The sequence below is a fragment of the Zonotrichia albicollis genome, chromosome 3 (assembly GCF_047830755.1).
Source record: "Zonotrichia albicollis isolate bZonAlb1 chromosome 3, bZonAlb1.hap1, whole genome shotgun sequence".
Taxonomy (NCBI): Eukaryota; Metazoa; Chordata; class Aves; order Passeriformes; family Passerellidae; genus Zonotrichia; species Zonotrichia albicollis.
The window spans coordinates 15,617,887-15,638,573 of NC_133821.1; the positions used below are offsets into that span (position 1 = coordinate 15,617,887).

Genomic DNA, 20,687 nt, shown 5'->3' on the forward strand with positions numbered 1-20,687 from the left:
TTCTGATCTAGTTGTTGAATAGGTGATGGGGTTAGAACCACTTGCATTTTTAAAATTAAGAGCCTTTTTCCTCATTTGATCATGAATCTGCCATGTGCACGAGAGACATGATCGCAGTATTCTCTCTTCTCCATGAGCCCTAAAGAGCATCCCAGTATTGAGCACTTTTAGAATTGTTAGAATGCCATGGAAAGTGTGATAGAAATTTATTCTGTTTTCTCAAAAATGTTGGGATTGGAAGTTAACAAAACAGCTGGATGTAATTAAGAATTTTCTTGTATTAAGAGATGTGAATAAGATACTGAAAAATCCAGCATGGTCTTTTGAAAAAAACCCCAAGAAACACACACAGCCCTTCCCAAACCAACCAACCAATAAAAATCACAAAAAACGAGATGAGTGGGGGAGGCATCCATTCCCTCTTCCATCAAATATGGAGGAACAATCCTTTACTTTCCTGTGTCTCCTCAGCCTTCTCAGTCTCCCAAATGTTAGGCCACATTCCTTGCAAGCCAGGCATCATGTGCTTCCTATAATGCTGGATGTGCTGGAGTGCTGTGTTCACAGAATCTGACTTGCTGATAAGAAATCATTCCTTTCTATTTTGGTTTCCTGTCTGCATCTGGACATTACCCCCAAAGAGAACCTGCATGGATGGTATCACCCTTTCCTCTCCTAATAAATGCTCTGTTTCTGTCTGCTCTGATTTCATGTGTTCCTTACATGATGACATTCGTGATGTGCTCCTGTTTAACTTCAGGCTGTAGCTCAGCTTCCAGATGACTGACATAATCAGGATTAGCTACCAATAGCAATCTCCTGATGAATTTGCACTTTCTGGTGATCAGTAGAACCTTTTCTCAGGGAGAAAATGTTACACCTGGGTGTCAGCTGTTGTAAAATGTGTCAAAACCAAAATGAGTTTCATTTATGAGCTGATGCAATTTTTGTGCTGGACTTTATTCCCTGTGTTTGTTTTCTTGTCTGTATGTTAAAAGGTGCAAGGGCCTTCCAGTTCTCATTTCTTGTAGGAGTGATTTCCACTGGGAAGGGTAGATTGTATGAAGCTTGTGCAACTCCAGATTCTTTGCTCTTAGGTCTTTGTACATGGTTATGGCATTTAATGAAAATTCATGGCTGGTGGTGAGGAAAAGGAGGGGGAGAATAACTGTAAGGGGGAAAAATGCTAAAAGAAGAAGTGAATACCTCCTTGATCTCTTTTATTAGTTGTTAGGCGTGTCTGTCTGGACCACAGCTCTTCAGAATGAGCTCATATAAGCAAAATCTCAAAATCCTGGTGATATTGTATTCAGAAACGTGGAATTTCAGCAAATTGCAAGGGCTGTTGCTTTAACATTTTAAATCAAAACAACTTAACCAGAAAGATGATGCTTTGCCACAAGTAATTTTATTTTTTCCTCCACTTTGTGTATTACCAGTGAACAGAGTATCTGCCAAGCACGAGCTGCTGTCATGGTCTACGATGATGCCAACAAGAAATGGGTACCAGCTGGAGGATCAACTGGATTCAGCAGAGTTCACATCTATCATCACACAGGCAACAACACTTTCAGAGTAGTGGGCAGGAAGATTCAGGATCATCAGGTGAGGAAATCTCTGAAAATTTAGAATATTAAGTCTTCAACAAAATTATGGGGCCATAATTTAAAAAAAAATTGTGTTTTTTAACTGAAGTAGCAGAACTTTTATTGCTTTTTCCCTGTGAACTAAGCACTTTGCATAGCCCCAAGGCAATAGTCCTTTTGCCATTCCTTCCTACAGATACCTATTTATAAAGGCTAGTGGTGTATACAGAAGTCATCTGGTTCTTTTTAAGGCAAAGTGGCAACCTGAAAGCTTCTCTCCCCCACTCTGCACTGTGAGCTGCAGCCTGGGTAGACACCAGCAGTTCTTTTAGCTCTTCCTCCCTCATGGAAACTTGGGATGCATGATGTCTCATATCCCCAGGTCATTTTGTTCAAAAAACCTTCTGATGTTTAGTAATGCTGTTCATTTAGCACTTAAAGAGAGTGAGAAGGGAGTAACAGGGATTACATCTTTATTTCCTTGATGAAGTTACTGGATGATGATTAAATAGCAAATTAGCACTCTGTCTGTAAATGTGCTCTGCCATGTGATACTTGGGATGGGCTTAAAACCTAATTTTTTGTTTGAGAAAAGCTTGTATTTGTTTCCTTTCCTTCCTCCTAGCATTTAATAGAATTCTTTTGGTCTGGTTTTGGTCATTTATTACACACCCAAAGCCTAAACTGGTAACCCCCTGTGTGATTTGTTACTAAACATTTACTCCAAGTAATAAATGGTCTCTGTGCATTCATCTGAGAGCGAATCTGGGGTTTTTTTGTCCCATTATTCCGCAGAACAAGGTGAGAGGATATAGTTATCCAAGTGCAATGGGATCCTCTTAGTGGATGGCTTGTAGTAAATGGTTGCCCTAATAGCTCAAATTTTCATCTTTTGTGTGAGCCACAGCAACCTTGCAAAATGATACCCTGTGATCCATGGTACAAATCCAGCAAACTGCTGCTGAGAGCCCTGCAAGCCAAGGGGTGCAGCAGCCACGGGGAGAAGGTGATAACCTGGTTAAAAAAGAAACCCAACAAACACCCTGTGAAATTCATGGGAAAAGGAGTTTCTGCATTTCAGATGTGTGTTTCAGTAATCAGCTGCTGGTGTTGCTGCATTGCTGTTAGGAAATGTGGCTGCATCTTTTGAAGTGAGAACACTTTAACTACAAAAGTTGATACAAAATATCTCATTAGTCCCCTTGTGTATTCCCACCGCTGATTACAGACAGTGTTGGAATTAAAATTGAAATGTTTTGTGCTTTCAGCCTTGTGTTTCACAGATTATGGGTCACGAATTAACCCGTGTGTGGAGGAACAAAATCTACACAAAGCTGAAACTTCTGCTGGAACAGCAATTTTAAACATAAGTAAATTTATTTTTTTTTTCCTATGATTACAGGTGGTAATAAATTGTGCCATTCCAAAAGGGCTGAAGTACAATCAGGCTACACAGACCTTCCACCAGTGGCGTGATGCTAGGCAAGTGTATGGTCTGAATTTTGGCAGCAAAGAAGATGCCAACGTCTTCGCAAGTGCCATGATGCATGCCTTAGAAGTATTAAATTCACAGGAAGCTGGTAGGAGTCTCTTCACTTCTTTTCTTCCCCTAAGATTGCTCAAGTACAGAAAAATTCAAATGTTTATGTGTAAAAGTCTATTAGTCTTGTTTTTAATCATAAATAGGCCTGTAGGTGTTTTAATTATTTGGATGTTTTGTCTGACTAATTACTGCTTCTTAACAGTACTTCTCAACTCAACTGGCATCTCTGTAATTGCACTTCCTAGCAAGTAAATCAATTTACATATTTCTATCTTAGATAGAGAAACTGCTGGGTTTGCCTTTTTTTTTTTAAGGAAGCAAAACAAAAAGACCTGCCCAAGAAGCATAAGGAAGATACTTTTCAGGATTTCTAGAGACATCCAGGTTCCTATTGTGTGTTGGTATTTTTGCTTCTCACTGGTTACTGGTTTATTGTAAAATTGTGAAGGTTTTTTTCCTCCAAACTTTGCAATTCTCTGGCAGTTTTTACCAGCTCAGAAACCTTGAATCCAGGGTTAACATTCAAATGAGCACATACAATTTAGACACCAGGTTTGTGGTTTCATTTGTTTGAAGTTCAGGGTAACATAGGCTTTAAAACAGTGGTGGAAAAATCCCTGGCTGTCAGTATTCTGCTGATATCTGTAACATATTCTGGATAGGCTCTACAGCAAATTGATCAGTGTAACACTGTGACACACACAGAGGGAGGTTCTTTTAAAAGACTAAGAGTCTTTTGTGTTCTTGTAACCAAATAGAATTCTTTTGTCCTCATTAAAGTTTCAAGATTGCCTGTGTAACAAGAGATAGTACTTGTGTGCCAGTTTTCTTTCTCTTGTGTGGAAGAGAGGCTGTAGATAACTATCCCAGGGCTGTCTCAGCTACAGCAAAAAAAGGTGGTTTTATCAAGTTGGTGTTTTTTCTGGTAGTCCTTTCAAGACTTTTACCTTTTGAAACTAATCTGTCTAGGCTGTGGATGATAAATTCTGCAGTGCTTACATTGTTACACAACACAGGAGGCCAAAATAGAAGTGGTAGCTTGGGTTAGGAGGTTTCTTTTTGCCTGCTAAAAGAAGCCAGTTGTGATTCCCAGTCCCCTGCCTCTCAGCTGGGTGTTTTCTCTTCTACATCCCTCAGTTCTGCTTTCCCTAAGGGTTACTCAGCTGTAAACTTTCCGTGCATTCTGACTGTTCATCGCCTTCTCCCAGCCAGTATTTGGGAACACATAAAGTGTTGGTTTTCATGAAGAAGGCTGATTGATGGTAATTATCACAGGTTTGAGGGGTTCAAGTTCTTTCCCACTACCTGTACTTGAAGAATTTGTGTTTCAGTGTGTATATAGGCATATACACATCTTCCTAGTTCAGTTTAAATCCTCATAACACTGAACCTGAGCTGCTAGAGAGGCTGAAATGACATAGGCAGGCATGGCATTGCTCATTTTTTAGTTAGACAGTGTGTCCTTTTTAAATTTTGTGCCTTGTAATTTGTCTAATGACTTGTTCTCTTGCTGCTTTATGCAAGGTATTTGTGGGCTGCTGCATCTTTATATTGCTCAGTAGTAGAAATTTTATTATAAACAGAGATGCCACTTCACTTTGTAAAGACTTGGATAAAACTGAAATTTTCTGACTGTAAAATTTCATAACTGTGTATGACTTATCACAGCCTGGTTGCTGACTACAGTGCTGTTGTCCTCTGGTTTGTTCTCAACAGTTCTGAGCTGGACACGAATTAAGGTTTGTAACCATGTTTGAAAGTGACTGGGTTAACCTTTAAGTTTTCTTCTGAATTACAGCGTTGTCACTTTGTTTCTCCTTGTTGTGAATGTAATTTGGTGGTAGCAGCAGGCGCAAGTCAAAATGCATTAATTAGCTGCATCACCAGCTAATGGTGAGCACAAGAGATAATTGTTCTTCCCTGGCTGCTGTCTGCCAAGGGCTGTGGTGGTTTCAGATGAGCTGTCACTTGTGCCACAGACAGATAGGTGCTCTAGCTTCCACCAAGCTGAAATAAAACCAAACCTTCACATTATCAGCATTGTTTCAGCAGATGAGCAGTTTTGCACTGCTGCTTCTAAAAAAAATTCCTGATAAGGCACAAGGAATTGCTCTCTCAGCCTCATCTCACTTCCAGACAATGTTTAAAGATAAATGTTCATCATGTTTAACTGTTAGACTACTGTCAACAGGTTTTATCAGCTGGGAAATTTGTCACTGTCTGATCTAGATATTACTTAATTTTTCTGAAGTATCTTTCTGAACATGCTGCTTCAGTAATGGCAATAGGTTGCTAAGTGGCTTGCAATTTATAATCCAACTAATTGTGCTCCTTGCTCAAAGCTCAGTGAATTTTGCTTCTCTGTAGCTGGTGTAATTTCCTAAAAGTGCAGCTAGAAATGAATCCTTGGTGTTAGGTTCCCCCCCAGGATCTCTGAAATAGATGAATATTTACTTAGACAGGTCACTGGCTCTGAGGCTCTAATATTAGCTCTTCATTTTAGGAAATGGATTGCAGCTGCCTCTCTTTTATAAACAAATTACTCTTTCTGAAAAGGTGTTGAGAGGGTGTGTGTCATAAAATAAACTTACACTGACATATGATGATCAGTACATTATATATGATTAGTTTTGTTTCTTTCAATGTATCTGCTTGGATTTTAAAGCTTTCTAACCCATGCTGTCCTTGTTGGTGTTTGGATGCTATTGCTTCAAAAATCTGTTCTTGAAGATGACAACTTGTCTCTATTAGTTTAAATAAATTGCTGTGTTTCCTAGTGTATCCAAAATGGCATACAGAACCTCCAACTGAAATAAAAATAAAGAGATCCTACATAGATAGATTCCCTTTTATTATAGAATTGCATCCAGTTAAAGTTAGATTCTTGCACTATCCTTATTTTCTGCTGTGCTTTCTCATTTTGGCAATTTCTTTTATTAGCTTGCTTATTTTATGTTGTATTTTATTCATAAAAGAAAAGCAGTTTTAGTGTTAGCTGAGCATACTATTCAGAAATTCATAAAGCTGCAGATGAATTTTAAATTTTATGCAAGGGTTCACAGAAATCTAAACGACTTCTGAGGGATATTAAAGATTAAGTTGTGTACATCCTTTTGCTTTGCAAGTCAGCTGTTGGGTAAGGCTCTCTCTTTTTAAAATAAAATTAAATCATGGTCTCCTTCTCTTGCATATATTTGAAAAATGTCATTGATCTTTTAGTTGGCATCCTCAGCTGTTCTGCTGCCTGCTGGCAGAATTGGAGGTTGTTTAATTTAGGATCTCCCTCTAGTGGATCTGCTGGAATCGAGGCACTGCTGAGCTCTCAGGGACAGGTTTTTGTCTTTCTGATGAGTTCAGAGTGCACAGTGAAAATCTCTGGGTTAAGAGCAAAGGCTTTACTGCAAGTGGCAGCTTTAGCTAAAACAGCAGTGCAGGTTTGTCTCAGAAACAATGGCTGCCTTATCAGTGGAACTGCTGCAAATGCTCTGCTGATGTAGGATTTTATCCTCTCCCTGTGTTACAGGACTGATAAATGAACGTGCTAACCTCTCAAATGGTTGAACTCTACTTATTTAAATGAATTTATTTCATTTTAGGTCTGTTCTGGTTTGAATGATTGCATTAGCAAACCCTATTTCCCTGCAGGCTAGTTGGGCAGATTGTAGGCAATCCAGCAGAGTAGGACAACACAGGACTGCATTTTGTCCTGGAATTTTAAAGAATTAAATAGTGCAGGTTCCTGCCACACACTGTTTCAGAAATGCATTAACCAAGGTTTTATTTGTGGCCCTCATTTGGGAAAATTGGGAAAGACTTATTACTCATTACGTTAAATAACTGCTTGACATGGTCAAAAGTGACACCTTCATCAGATGCCAAGTGCATGTCATCAAGTTTAAGAGGTCAAATGAAGAGGATTTCTGGCTCTGAGGCTGTGTGCAGGGTGTTCGGATATTCAGTAATTGTCTTGTCTGGAGATGACAGCTTGCTGCAAAGGTTTTGCATTGCATGACAAAGGAAATTTTCATATCTGCATTAAGTAGGGCTCATTGTTGCAATCAAAGTGGCTCTGGAATGAGAGAAAAGCTTCAATGAGGGGAAATCAGACAGCTGAGAATTCTCTGATGTGTGAGACAATGGATTATTTCTTTGAAGGAATAAGGTCACGTAAGGGAAGCTTGTGCTGGGAGGAACAAAGGAGCATCATTCTCAGTTCTGCTGCAAAAAGCACCTCCTAGTTCAGCTGGGATCACTGCTGCTTTGTGTGGCATCTGTCCCCAACCTCAGGAAAGCCTTGCTGAGAGAATGTGGGGTTTCTAGATGTGTGATTTGCACCTGGGGAGGTCCTGGGAGTTGTTTGTTGCAGAAGATGAAAGCAGCAGAAGAATTGAAGCAAGGATGTCACAACAGTAAATACATCTATTTTCATTCTCTCTAATAGAATTGTATAGATGTAAGATTTGTGATGCTTTTCGTGCTAATCTGGAGCAGTTGTATATTGGTTCTTGAAAAGATTTTGGAGTGTTCTGGATATAAAGGCAAGGTCATGAAGGGCTTCAGTGCATCTATTCTGGTGTTGCCTTAGATCACAATTTAATTCATAGGAAAATGGGGAGAAAGAAAAAGAACCAGAGGGGTTTCTTTGTTTCCAAGCTCTCATTATTTTATCCTTCTGACCTTGGAGGGGAAAAAGCCCCCGTGGTTCAAGTTTTTTTAATTCCTCTTGAATGAGTAACTCTAGAAGTTAGGTTGTCCAGTTATTAAATAAACAAATCTTTATTCACAGCTGTACATTAATGTCCTTTCTCTTCCAGCAGAGATAGGTAATTAAATCCTTGCTGGTAGAGGAATGCACTCAAATAATGGATTGAATAATTTAATATCTTTGGGAAATGCAAACTGAAACAAAAATTGGGGCTGCCTAATTGGAATATATAGAGAGACTATAGAGGACTGAAATGAGAAAAGTGTATGTGGAGCTTGGGGGATGCTTTTCTTTGTACTGCTTTGGTTCATGTCATGCTAAAACTTGTTTTGGGAGAATAAAAATTCTGCAGCAGTGAAGTAATGATGCTATACCTGTACTCTCAGCAAGCCTCTGGAACAGGCTGTCAGCACTCCCTGTCAGAACAGGAGTAACATGATGGTATTTTTATTACCTGTGTTGTCAAAAGTTGGATAATATCTCTGGTCTTGCTAACAAGATTTTTCCCTTCCTTTTAAATGTGGGATTGATTAAATAATTTCTTTTAGGTCATTACTAGGTGTTAATAATAGCTGATACTGATTAAGTAATCCTGATTTATGTGCCAAAATGCTGATTCTGCAGGAAGTTCTACCTGTTTATTGGGCAGAGTATTTCCTCTTCATTGTAATTGCAGATAGGATTATTGAAAGCATCATCAGTGTCAGTTGTGGTGTTTGGAAGTGAAGGGAGAGTTGCTAAGTTTTCAGAGTTATACAAACTTTTAAGGGTTGCCTGTATGTTGTTTCTAATTTTTTTCTTTTGGTTCTTCAGAATTAGTGGTGTATCGTGTGAAAGCATTGAACTTTAGGTGAACAATCTGAAGAATTTAATTAAAATCTGGTAGCTGGTCTAAACTGCATGGCAAATATTAATAGAAGTACATTAATTTATGGATAAAGTTTTGTTTAATAAACACAGAGGAATGTCAGCCTATTTTACAGTTGGGGCTTATAGTGTTGTCTTTAAAAATATTATCCATAGAAGTTGTAGATAGATTTAATCTGCTTTTTGGGAGCAGGGTGTTTTCATAAAAGTCATGAAGATAGCTGTGAAATACACCTTGGCCAGGCTCATTTCTGTACTGTTATCCCCCAGCAGTGACAGCCATCACCTATAACATTGCTATTTAATCAAATTTTGGCACAGCTGAGGGTGGAGGGGGAGCTCTAAATATCCCACAGTGGATGCTATTGATAGATTTAACTTCAGTATTTCCCTTTGATGTTTGTGGTGTTGTGGTTTCCTCCAGTAGCTGCAGCTCCTGCTGGTGAAGCCTTGTCCCTGGGCATGGGAGGGTGGCACAGGGACACTGGGAGCTGCTGATGTCCCCCAGAAAATTGGGTTTGAGCCAAGGCTGGCTCCCAGGTTATCAGAGCCTGGTGTCCAAGGCTCTGCTGGCTCTGATAGGGGCTTCTGCTGGCACTGATAGGAGGCTTACCTCTGCTTACATTCATGTGGGCTTTAGTGAATAGTTTTGTTGTTCTTGTTGCCTTTTATTGCCTTGATCAAGTTAAAAGAGCTTGTGGATTGAAGTGGAGAGTGTTTAGCTTCAAATTTGGAGTGATGAATGAATTAACTCAGCTGAAGTGAGTGAGGAAGAAGGGGTTTGAAGGGAGAGGAAGCCTTGGCTGGGAGATGATGCACCCAAACAGAGGTACTGGAGAAAATCTTGTCACTAGTTAATGCCCTGGTTTTTGGCCATCATGGTCTTGCATATAAACCCATAACACCTCTTGGGAGGGTATGTGTCATAAAGTAAACTTTTACACTGATATGATGATCAATACATTATATATGGTTAGTTTTGTTTCTTTCATTGTATCTGCTTGGGTTTTAAAAGTTTCTAACCCATGCTGTCCTCATTGGTATTTAGATGAAACTGCTTCAGAAATCTGTTCTTGAAGATGACAACTTGTCTCTGTTAGTTTAAATAAATTGCTGTGAGCTGTAAGATGGTTTTGGTTCTGCTCAAGGCTGGTTAGAAATCAACCCAGCCTTTGTTCTGGCATGGCCTGGAGCAGGACAGGCTCTAAATGGGGCTGGAGACAATCAAAGAGGGATACCACAGCTGTTGTTCTTATTGCTTCCTGCACAGATCTCTGAAAAGCCTCATTTGCATTCATTCAGAAAACCTTTAACCATTTAAACACACATTCTTTTCTTTATTTTAAAAATAAGTTCTTATATTTCCTAACAAAAACACATCTTCTTGGCTGTAGCTTTGAACTCTTGCCTGGGGTGTGGGCTTTGTTTAGTAGGAGTATTCAAACTGTCCTTAAAGAAAATATTTTCTAAAGATTATAATTAGCCAGGTCACTTATGTTTATATCATATAAATGTATAAATAAATTTGCTGTCCACTTTCAGTCTTGGAAAAGACTTCTAAAAGACAAGTCACACTTTGATTTGGATATCAGACTGTATAATTGGAACACTGTTTAGTTTTGGCACTAACATACTGAGAAGTGAAGGACTGGGATTTCTTAGTTACTTAGTTGTTTATATAAACTTTTTCTCTGGGGAGAAAATGGAGATCTTTACCTCAAACTAAAATTCTTGTGTGTGATAGTTGACCAGCCTTAGCAGATTTATTCAAAAACTAGGGTGAGAATAAGCTGTGCTCTGAAGCACAGTAATTGCAGGTGGGAGGTTTTCTGTGTAGTTTTGCCTTCTTGATTTAGGGCATGTGAGGTTCTGAGGAAGATTTCACATGATCTGGCTGCCCCTGGTTCCCCCAAACCCCTTTTCATCCACCCTTGTGTTACTGGCTCCCAAGTGAGCCTGTCCAGCCAGTGCAGCTCAGTGCAGAACTTGCAGGACATGTGTTGTGCCAATCTTGAGCAGCTGATGCTTGGGGGTTTTTTAGGGCTCCAGGAAAGTGATATTTTCACTATCAGCCAGTGTCAACACTGATAACATCCAATGCAGCTGGCACGAAGAGAAGTGGGGTAGGGTGTGGTGTGACGCTCCAAAAGAGAGGAGGTGACTGAAAGATCGCAGACATCTTTTATGAAAAATCCTTTCCTTAGGATTTTTCCTCCTGAGAAGCTGAAAGGCCTCAGGAACAAAATGTAAACATTGATTATCTGCTGCTGTGGAATGCAACAGGTGCATCTGGGATTGGCCCATCTTAGTTGTTTCTAATTAATGGCCAGTCACAGCCCAGCTGGCTCGGACAGAGAGCTGAGCCACAAACCTTTGTTATCATTCCTTCCTATTCTATTCTTAGCTGGCCTTCTGAGGAAATCCTTTCTTCTGTTCTTTTAGTATAGTTTTAATGTAATATATATCATAAAATAATAAATCAGCCTTCTGAAACATGGAGTCAGATCCTCGTCTCTTCGCTCAACCTGAGACCCATGTGAACACAAAAAAAGGAACAAAAACAGAGGAACAAAAGGCATTGAGGGAGGACAAACCCTGTGTTTCTTTCCTGTGCTTCCATAGGGTTCTGCAACTGAAATTGTTTGGCTTTTGAACAGAGATACAAAGTAACCAGTCAATTAGGGCTAAAAAAATCAAGGAATTTGATAACTCCAACTCTGGTTGTGGTTTAAAAGGGTGATGTTGGTGATGCTTGGTTTGGTTCAGGCAGTCCCGAGCAGTCTGATGTTAATTTCTGATGTTGATGCCACCATAACTGTCTGTGTGACTGCATGAAGCACCAGGTCTGGCTGTCATTCAGCTGGTGGAAATGTTTAATGCAGGCTTTTTTCCCTGAAATTTTAATGTGTTAGATTGCCAGTCCATTTCTCACCACACAGTTGCCTGAACTGTCATAGAGGACGGGTGATGCAAAGGTGAAAATAAGCTGAAAAACAGAAAGCATTGAAACTGGAATGGCTGCTGAACAAATTAGTATAAAATTATATCCTCTGTCTGTCAGAATGTGCTGCAGAGTGCACCATCTGTGCTTTTTTAGAAAAAGAGAGATGTTAGGTTTTCTTTAAAACTCAGAATGAATAGACCATTCAGCCTCATCTCTCTCTTGGCTTATATTGGCTTCTGAAGATAAAGTGATCCTGTAAAAGGATCAGAGTTCTTTTCCAGGCAGTATCTGAGTGTTTCTCATGGGGGTTGATGTTTCTGAGGTATCTTAAGATGTTCAGAAGCCTCTGAGAGAGGTTTTCACTACCTAGTTCCTGTTTATTTAATATACCAGCTGTCCTGCTACCCAGGCAGCTGTATTTTAGCAATAAAGTGAGAGTCTTGGCTTGCTGTAATAAACCTTCTAGGATAAAACATACTTCTCCACCTGGCATGTACCTTTAATTTTATAATGTTCATTAGCAGGGTGGCTGCAGAGGGAAATTTCATGAGAAAACAGGACAGATGACTTGGGAGCTGAGCTTCTCTTTTCTTGAAAGCCTTTGTTATACTCAAATTGCATTTCCTTGAGGCAAAAATATGTAAGAAACACTGGAACCACCAGGTTAATTGCCAGCAGGAGATTTTTTCCTCTCTTGTGTGCAAAGCTGTGAAAGAAGCAATCACTGGAGTAGGCTGGCCAAGCTAAAGCTGCCTTGGCTTGCTTATGTTTGCCTTGTGCAGAACTGATGGATAAATTGGTGGTTTTCTGAAGGACAGTGCTCTGGAACAAAGTTTGAGGCTACAAGAACAGGTTTTCTCACAGCTGGGTGTGTTGGAATGGCCAGAGCAGATGAAACTTGGTGTTGCTTTCTGGAGATGTTGGCTAAAGAAGGATTTAAAAGGTTGGAGAGTGGTGGTCTGCACCCAGCTACTGCAGCATGATAATACCTTCTTCAAAATACCTTTTAGATACTCTTAAAGATTAAATTGGCTGAACTGAACTTTTCATTTCTTCTGCATTTTTAGCACAAAATAGTTCTGGTTGGTCTACGGATGCATTGTGACCATTTCTTTTCTTTTTTGTTTTTTCGTTATTAACTTTCAGGTCAGCATGTTCCATCTTGAGGAATAAGACAGGAATTTCATCCCATATCCGATACTCAAAGTGCTGCTTGCATTTTGCAGCTCAGGCTGTGAGCCTTGACTTTGTCCAAGTGTTCTGCTGGGCACGGCAAGCAGCAGAGCTGGTGTTTGGTGTTTACTGCACCTTTCACTGCTGCTGGATTGTGTCTGCCTGTGAAAGGCCATGAAAGGCTGCAGGCAGCAAATAGCCCAGCTGCCTGGGAGCTGCTGTCATGGGCATTGCAGCTTTCCACCTCTCCCACAGGGGAGAGGAGAGGAGGAGGATGTGTGTCTTATCGAAGTTTTACAGCATAAAAAGTTCTCCAGATGAGCCAGATGGGGCAGATGTTTCTGTTTAATGGTCATTTAACTGCAATGATAAATTAATAATTAATATTTTTGGCATTTAAATTACAGCTTAAATATATAGTTTTTAAATATTGCACTATTAATTTATGTGTTTTTTTAATATTGCATTAAAATATAGGTTTTATACCTGGAGGTGTCTCTTGGAGATACTTCAAGCAAAACTAGTGCATCCCTACATCAAGGCGTTGGGTATCAGGGCCTGATGCTTGCTGAAAGAGTTACTAAGGAAGACAGCACATCTGTAGTACACTGCCTGCTTTCATCCTCCACAATTAAGTCCCATTACTTTTTGTATTTGTAAAGTACATAAATAGTGTACACTTTTGTAATTTTCATGATTAAAGATCACAGTGGACACAAAACTGTGGCATTCTGAGGAAGTTAACCTTTTAGACAAGGCACTTGTTTGCTGTGTCTCAGTCAAGTTGCCTGTCCTTGATGTGTATCACACATGGTCTTTTTATGGGTTTGGGTGACTTTCACCAATTCAGATAGGAAAAGATTTTGTATTTTGATATTTGAGATGGGGAAGACCTCATTACAACTCCATAGCTCTAACTAGTTTGGTGGAGTATCAGTGGGAAATCACTGCTTTGCTCTTGGACATTTTCAAAACTTGATGTTTTAATGGATTTTAATTCTTGTTTCTTATAAATTCTATAATCTTGAGCATAGTTGTAGTCTAAATAATTTCCTGGATTACTGCCTGACAGCAGCAATTCATCCATGGTCTCCTCTATTCCATTCCACACTTTGTTCTTCACTTCTTTTTACACAGTTTTGTGCTGTAAATACATTTGTGATTAAAATGGTAAAGCTTTTTTTGTTTCTAGAATACAGATCTCACATAGACAATTACTTGAAAGTTGTATGGTTCAGAATTCCCCATCAGTAAAGGCTGAAGATGATTTTGCATGACCTTCCCTTTTGCATCCTTTGTGCTTAGCGGAATTCTCAGTTTGCACATTTGATATATGCCCCATTCCTGTGGACACAATGCTTATCAATGCAGAAAAGGTCTTTGATCCAAGTTGATGACCTGAAATCTGAGGAAATTTTGGTGTGACCTGTAGAAACATGATTTATCTTCCTTCTCTCAGTGTGGTGGTATGGTTCTGATGGTTTTTCTCCTGTTCTTTTGTTTTTTTCCTTTTTCTGTTTTCTCCCCATTTTCCAGTGTTCTATTTAGGTGAGTGGTTTAATTTTTTGAGCCTTTCTTGCTCCTCCAAGAGTGTTTGTTCATTGTTTTAAGAAAAACAATCAGACTTGGAGTGCTTTTCAAAGCTTTTGTCAAATTCCATCATGCAGAAAGTTTGGTTTGCATTTTTGTGAGACCTTTCCATCCATGTGAAATAAAATCATTCTGCAGTTGTGTGAGGTAACATTGTACATGTGTGAGGTTGCAGTTTTTATTTGCTGCATTATGGTGTTGAGCTTGTTTGGCTTAAAAAGCAAAAGTGAGCAGTTCTTAAAATGTTGTGTGATGGCTGGCCTTTTTCTTCGATTTTGTGCTTTTTTTTTTTTTTTTTTTTTTTTCCCCATGGTAAAAATTCAAACCATTAATTTATGATCTGTTTTTGCTCTTAGGTCCTACATTGCCTCGACAGAATTCACAGCTTCCCTCTCAAGTACAGAATGGTCCATCACAAGAAGAAATGGAAATCCAGAGAAGGTATGGTATTAAAAGTGAGCAGCTGTTCAGTTCAAGGAAGTGATAACTCTTAATGAGGAGAAAATAAATGTCAAGGACTTAGAATTGCTCTCCTGCATGAGGGCAGCATTTGTATGTGCACAGTTTTCAATGCCACTCTGTAAAGATGTAAAAACTTTGTTGCTGGATCCCTTGTTCCTGCTCTCCACCCATTCAAACAATGCAGTTGGAATTGGCATGCCAGGGAAGAGTTGAAGATCAGAGGGGAAGCCTTGGGAGATTTCACTGTTGTCATTTTCAGCCAGGCTAATTAATTTTCCAGTGACTGTTGTGTGTTCAGTTTTTGACACTGAAAAAAAGCAGCAGGCGAGGAAGGAAGTTTGAGAAGCAGAGAACTGAGTCATCATGAATGACAGGGCTTTTGTCCTGAGCGTGGATGTGCTAGATCAGAACATTCTATTGCAAATCTTGTTTGCCTTTGCAGTGTATTATTTAGCAAAAAGCCTTAATTTTCTGCTTTTAGTGTATAAATTGATGGAGCTTTTAGCAGTGTAATTTTCAGCTGGAGCATTGCTGGTTATATCTGTGTTCCCTTGGTCAGCTGGGGCTTCCTCCAAGTTTACCTGTTTCATTCAATTTCTATCCCTGTGGGATATTTTTTCAGACCTGTAGCATTTTGAACATAGTTTTTTCCCCTTCCTTTTAATCATCATTATGTATTGATGAAGTGCATAATTTCTACAGACTCTGTGGTTGCCATCTTCCCACTTTTTGGCAGTGTGGGGTGAGTGTGGGGGTTATGGGTGTGTGACATGGCAGAGGCTTGTAGGACAGTGCTGTCACCCTGGGCTAAGGGAAAACAGCAAGACCTTGGGCTGTCCCAAGCACACTGCCTGTGCTGCAATCCTGGATTGTTTTACCATCAAAATACTCCCAGGAGATTAGCTGTTCCCTTCCTGAAGGGGTGCTGGGAATGGTTCACATGCAGGACAGATCCAGGGAACAGGAGCCTTGGATAAATGGGAGGTGGTCCAGACTGGTGGTGTAAATGTACCTAATAGCTTTTTGTGCTGACTGGAAAAATGCTTAAACATGTTGGGTCTAATTAGCCCTGAAGCTTTTTCTATTTTGCTGTTCAGCATTTAGAGGTGAGCAGAACCCAATTGCCAGTTTAGGAATAATTCATTTGATAATCAAGCTCTATATGTTGAACAAAGGGTTGCCATCAAAATTGGCATCATACTTCTCTGTCTCTTCTGTGTCTTCTTAAATCTGAGCAGGAATCACTTTATCTGAAAGTTACCTTGTTTAAGAACAAATAGCAAGAACCTCATTACAAATCTGTCTGTTTGATGTGTTTATGTGCAAGTTTGCTGTCATGATAAAAGTCTTTTATGTCACTTCTTTTGACAGACTTTTAAAAAGCCTTTTTTCTTTCAATATTTTTTTCTGTCCTACATTAGTGGTTTTTAGTATTTTTATTTGCTGTCTGTTCCTTTAGAGATCTGCACTATCTGAAATTTATAATGCTGAATTGCTTTGGAGAGAAGCATTTTAGAGTGGCATCTCCTCAGAATAAAGTGCTGCCCTATATTAAGAGCTCTGAAAGTCTCTTGAAATTTTTGGTATGTGAAGGACATCCTATCAGATGGCATTCTTATGGCTTTTTTGATCAGTGTGCCCAACTTGTTTCCATTTAATGCAATGTCCTCTTTGAAGTCTGGGTCTGGGTTTGTTTTGTTTTCCCCTGAAACAAGGATGGAGCACTGGAATGAGTTTACTCATGCTGCTAGACAGATTGCCCGTGGAAGGACTATTGCTGTTGTGTCATTAAGCTTAAGAAGAACATGTAATTTTGTTAAAACATTTCACAAATGCTTCTTCAGTCTCATTACTCCTGTAACTACATGGTGATAATAAAGTTCAATTAACTCTAAGCTAGAACTTCTCTTCTGTAGTAACTGTCTTGAAGCTTTCAGACTCTTAAGAGCAAGAGTTACTACCATCATGTAGACAGTAGTAAATAGTTGGGAAGAAAAGGTTGAAGTATATATTACTTTTAACATACCTCCAAGTGATATTTCCAATCTCACTAAAGGGTAAAAGCAGTGTGGGCAGGCTTGAATCCTGTGGGGAGCAGTAAGACTACAGGGAATGCAAGAAATGGGAATAAATGTTACTGCGTGGGAAGGAACATGGGGTTTGTGATGGATCAGGAGAAAGGCTGTGCCAAGTCTGTGCCTTGTGGAATGTCTGTCTGTTGGGTGGGGGTTTTCTTTAAAGTGTGGCTTGATAATAGTTGTCTTTGAGTTCTGCTCTCCCATCCCTCCACTTAGGTGTGCCTGGATTTAGGAGTGTGTGACTGACTCCCCTGTTAAGTGCAGGAAAATGTTTTTTAAATTATTCTAAGCTGGAGAAAAATATCTGCTTGCATGAAAATTAAAGGGACCCTGTGGAGGTCTAGTCTAACCCTCTGCTCAGAGAAGGAATAATTTCAAAGTTAAATTATGTGGCTTGGAGCTTCAGGGTTTTCCTAGGCAGAAATAGAAACATTTCTTCAGAAGTATTTTGCCAAAGGACTGACCAGTGAAGAGTGGCATAATAAAGAGAGTTCTTCAACCATCAGGGTCTGATGCTTTCCTTTGCTTTCATAACCAGTGTTCAGGAATCTTGGGAAAATTGGGAATTGAAGAGTGAAATTAGTTCATTGCCAGCAGAATACATTATTTTGGTTCAGAGATTTTTCTCTGTTTTGGAAAGGATTTAGATGCCCTTACATGTTGGGTAAAACCGCTTTGTTTATTTTGCTGCAGAGCTTCCTGCTTGAATATTTGTATTGCTTACTGGGCAGTGGTACAGTTCCTGAGGCTGCTAGGACCAGATGTGCCATCTGAAACACTGAGGTTTTTATAATGCCAAGATTACACATAAGGTGTAATGAAGTAATTTTTTCTGTGAATTGATAACTTCGTTACTGTGTTTTAAGCAACCTTAACACATGGTGGATGCTTTGCCTCTCAGGGAGTGCTTGAAGCTAGCTGTAATTTTCCTTAATTTGCACTCACTTCAGTACAGTAATAGCAGGCTTTAAAACACTCCAGCTTCCATTTTTGATCCTCAAAACTGAAGGGATATTTTGTTCTGTGGGCTGTTTTTCATTTTGTCAGAGTGGTGGCCAGGCAGTGTTTATAAATTCCACTGATGGATAATGAGCCAGCTTCAGTTGACACACACATTTGTTAATAACTGCAGAGTTACCTAATGCCAAAGAGCATTTTAAAATACAAGATTAGTTCATGGCATGCCTGTGTGTGCTACTGGTGCATGTAAATTTACCTTCTCTCCCAGCCGTGGTAAATACATTGTCAGGAATATGAGTCACTGAGTTGGTATCTAAGATGACACTTGGGAATTTAATGAGTTAATGTTTATAAATAACTTCAAAATGGTCACTGCTTCATAAATAAAGAGCTGCAGGAACAGAGGAACTGTACAGATAGTAAGGAATGATGAGGGTGTACAAGCCCCCCACTGCCCTTCAGGGGCACCATGGACCAAAACTCGACCGAATTCTTTCGTAAGTACTCAAAAACATTACAGGCTTGGAAAATGCAACGGCAGAATATTGGGAGGGATTGTAATTATTAAATACTTTATTGGCTTTGGTTTAGCTTGGTTTGTGGTGGTACTGTTAAAGAAAACACAGGGTATGCCTGTGCTAGAATTTAATATTTTATGGTGTGGATTTCATAACATCCTGTGGAAGGATTCTTAGTTTTAGTCCAAGTTCAGAGTCTGTCAAATGTAGCAGTTTCTTAGTAAATAAGAGACTTGAAGGCAATATTTTTATTTTACAGATTAATTTTTTTCTGAATTTTGCTAATCTTATTCTTCAACTACAGTAAAATGTTTTCCCCCTTGTAACTTAGTAATTATTACATACTCCTGAGCTGTTTTGAAAACATATGTAGAAATGCTAAGGAAAAAAATCCTGCTATTCAGTGTCAATGTAGCTATTGTAGTTTAAAGGAATAAAAGTTTTCCCATGGCTGTGTGTCCCTGGTAGCCTTGTTTCTACTGATTTCCCACAGCCTGTAACTTTTCCCTAGTTAGTGGCCAGATGTAGAACTTCCAGCTTTGCTTCTGAAATGGTGCCATTTATCCAACAGCTTCTTTCAGGGAAGTAGGATTTCTTTAAAAGGCAAATGGATTGATTAGATAATAACTGAGCACACAGCTCTAATCTGAGATACACATGAATATGATGGAGTTGTTGCCTTTTTGGTTTAGGGTTTGAGAAGTCAGTAGAACCCACTCATATGATTGTATTGTTTGTAGCTGGGCATAGACATGGTTTAGATGAAATCAAAAGGGGCTTTTCCCTTTTTCTTTTTTTTTTTATCCTGTCTAATTTTCTTTCCATTTGTAGTAAAGCTTTCAGAGACTAACCTGGCTTTATGGGTAGGTGTAATGGGTGCTCTGTGGTTACAGTATAATTGTAGGTGCTGGTAACATTGATCTGTTGAGGAGACCACTCTTCCATTAAGCAGTGTTCTGATGACATCAGTAGAATTGCTGTCAAATCTTACAGTTCTGTGAGCTTTTTTCTGTTTAATGCAGAACATGAAACTGGAGTTGAAAGTTGTTCTACGTTTTTCAAGATTTTTGGTTATTCTGGTTCCCTTTTAAAAAATTGTGTTCCAGTTGTACTCACTGGAATTCACTACTGAGTGGGTGTTGCTAATGAAAGTAGGTTTTTCTACTGCTGAGATTCTTCTTTTTTCTAAAATTCCATGAGTACAGGTGTCTTTCTGTGATCTGGCATCTCCCAGGAAAGCTCATGTTCTCTTAGTTTGAGATAATATTATTAAAAAGATGGAGATGAGGAAAATTAGGCTTAATGAGGTTTATCCAAGAGCATTAATAGATCCCTTAGTCTGTTAGAATTCCTCTATCTAATGCATTTCAAGTTTCTGCTTGTCTCTTCATGTCTTTATCACAGTGGCTGGCTACTAATTTTTGCTTGACTGATAAAACCTAGTTCTTGCTACTTGCAGCTAATGCATTTTTAGCTTATAACATAAAAGCTCCTTCTTAAACCTTAAATCCCTTTTGATCAAGGAGATGAAAGCCTGTTAATTTGACTTTGGTAACAGATAAAACATTGGACAGTAAACTGGACCCAGACAGTATTTTCTTCACAAAAGCAGAAAGGCTTTGGTAAAGCATTTGACAGATACCAAGGGGGAATTTTCAGTTCACGTGGAAGAGAGGAGGATTGCTGCAGAAGTGTGAGGAGCACAAAAACAGGCATCAGTGCACCAATGGGACCTGTAGCAATCAAATTTCTTTTGGTGTTTTGCTGAACAAAGCAAGTCCTTGTTGCTGATGTGAGTTGAGATATGTGAGAATGAAGGAGAACAGGAGGGGTTGGATGATATATGATATAATATATGATATTGCAGATTTTGATGATTAGAATAGAATGAGAATTCCTAGTAGGTGTCCTGTTTTTAGAGGAGAAAACCACCAACCTGTGGACCATTAGTGTACAGGGAAAATCAAATGGACATTGGAAGTGTTACATGCAATGGTGTCTGATCAAGAGAAAGCTGCCTGAACTTTGGGAATAGCTGTAAGGACCTGGATTTGTGCAGTGTTTCAAAATCATGATAAATGCAGTTAAATACATCGTCATTTCAGCCTGTGTAAAGTGTTTGATACAAACCACAATTTGAACCAGTCTCACCTCTCGGTGCTGCTGAAGCAACCAAAGGTGCAGAGCACAGTTCAGAGTGGCAGAAATTGTCATTTCCAGAGCAAATACATCAACTCACTTCACAAACCTCTGGCCTTTAA

The 20,687-nt window shown here is 39.3% G+C and overlaps 2 protein-coding genes across 14 annotated transcripts in view; one reads left to right on the forward strand and one right to left on the reverse strand.

Moving 5' to 3' along the window:
* Positions 1 to 1,573, reverse strand: part of LOC141728474 (uncharacterized) — a 44,879-nt gene extending 43,306 nt beyond the window's left edge. Inside the window, exon 1 of the mRNA XM_074536829.1 lies at positions 1,440 to 1,573. Within this exon, the coding sequence (XP_074392930.1) occupies positions 1,440 to 1,475 (36 nt within the window). The 5' untranslated portion in view covers positions 1,476 to 1,573. The remainder of the gene's footprint in view (positions 1 to 1,439) is intronic.
* The window catches only part of ENAH (ENAH actin regulator), a 90,720-nt gene that overhangs the window by 42,239 nt on the left and 27,794 nt on the right, over positions 1 to 20,687 (forward strand). For 6 of the 13 annotated variants that reach the window (XM_074536821.1, XM_005488487.4, XM_074536826.1 and 3 more), the window contains exons 2-4: positions 1,440 to 1,605; positions 2,989 to 3,166; positions 14,765 to 14,849. In XM_074536821.1, the coding sequence (XP_074392922.1) occupies positions 1,440 to 1,605; positions 2,989 to 3,166; positions 14,765 to 14,849 (429 nt within the window). Of the gene's footprint in view, positions 1 to 1,439; positions 1,606 to 2,988; positions 3,167 to 6,756; positions 7,539 to 8,855; positions 9,531 to 14,354; positions 14,367 to 14,764; positions 14,850 to 20,687 lie in introns of those variants that run through there. The other 7 variants (XM_074536820.1, XM_005488486.4, XM_074536825.1 and 4 more) reach the window with 3 other exon arrangements.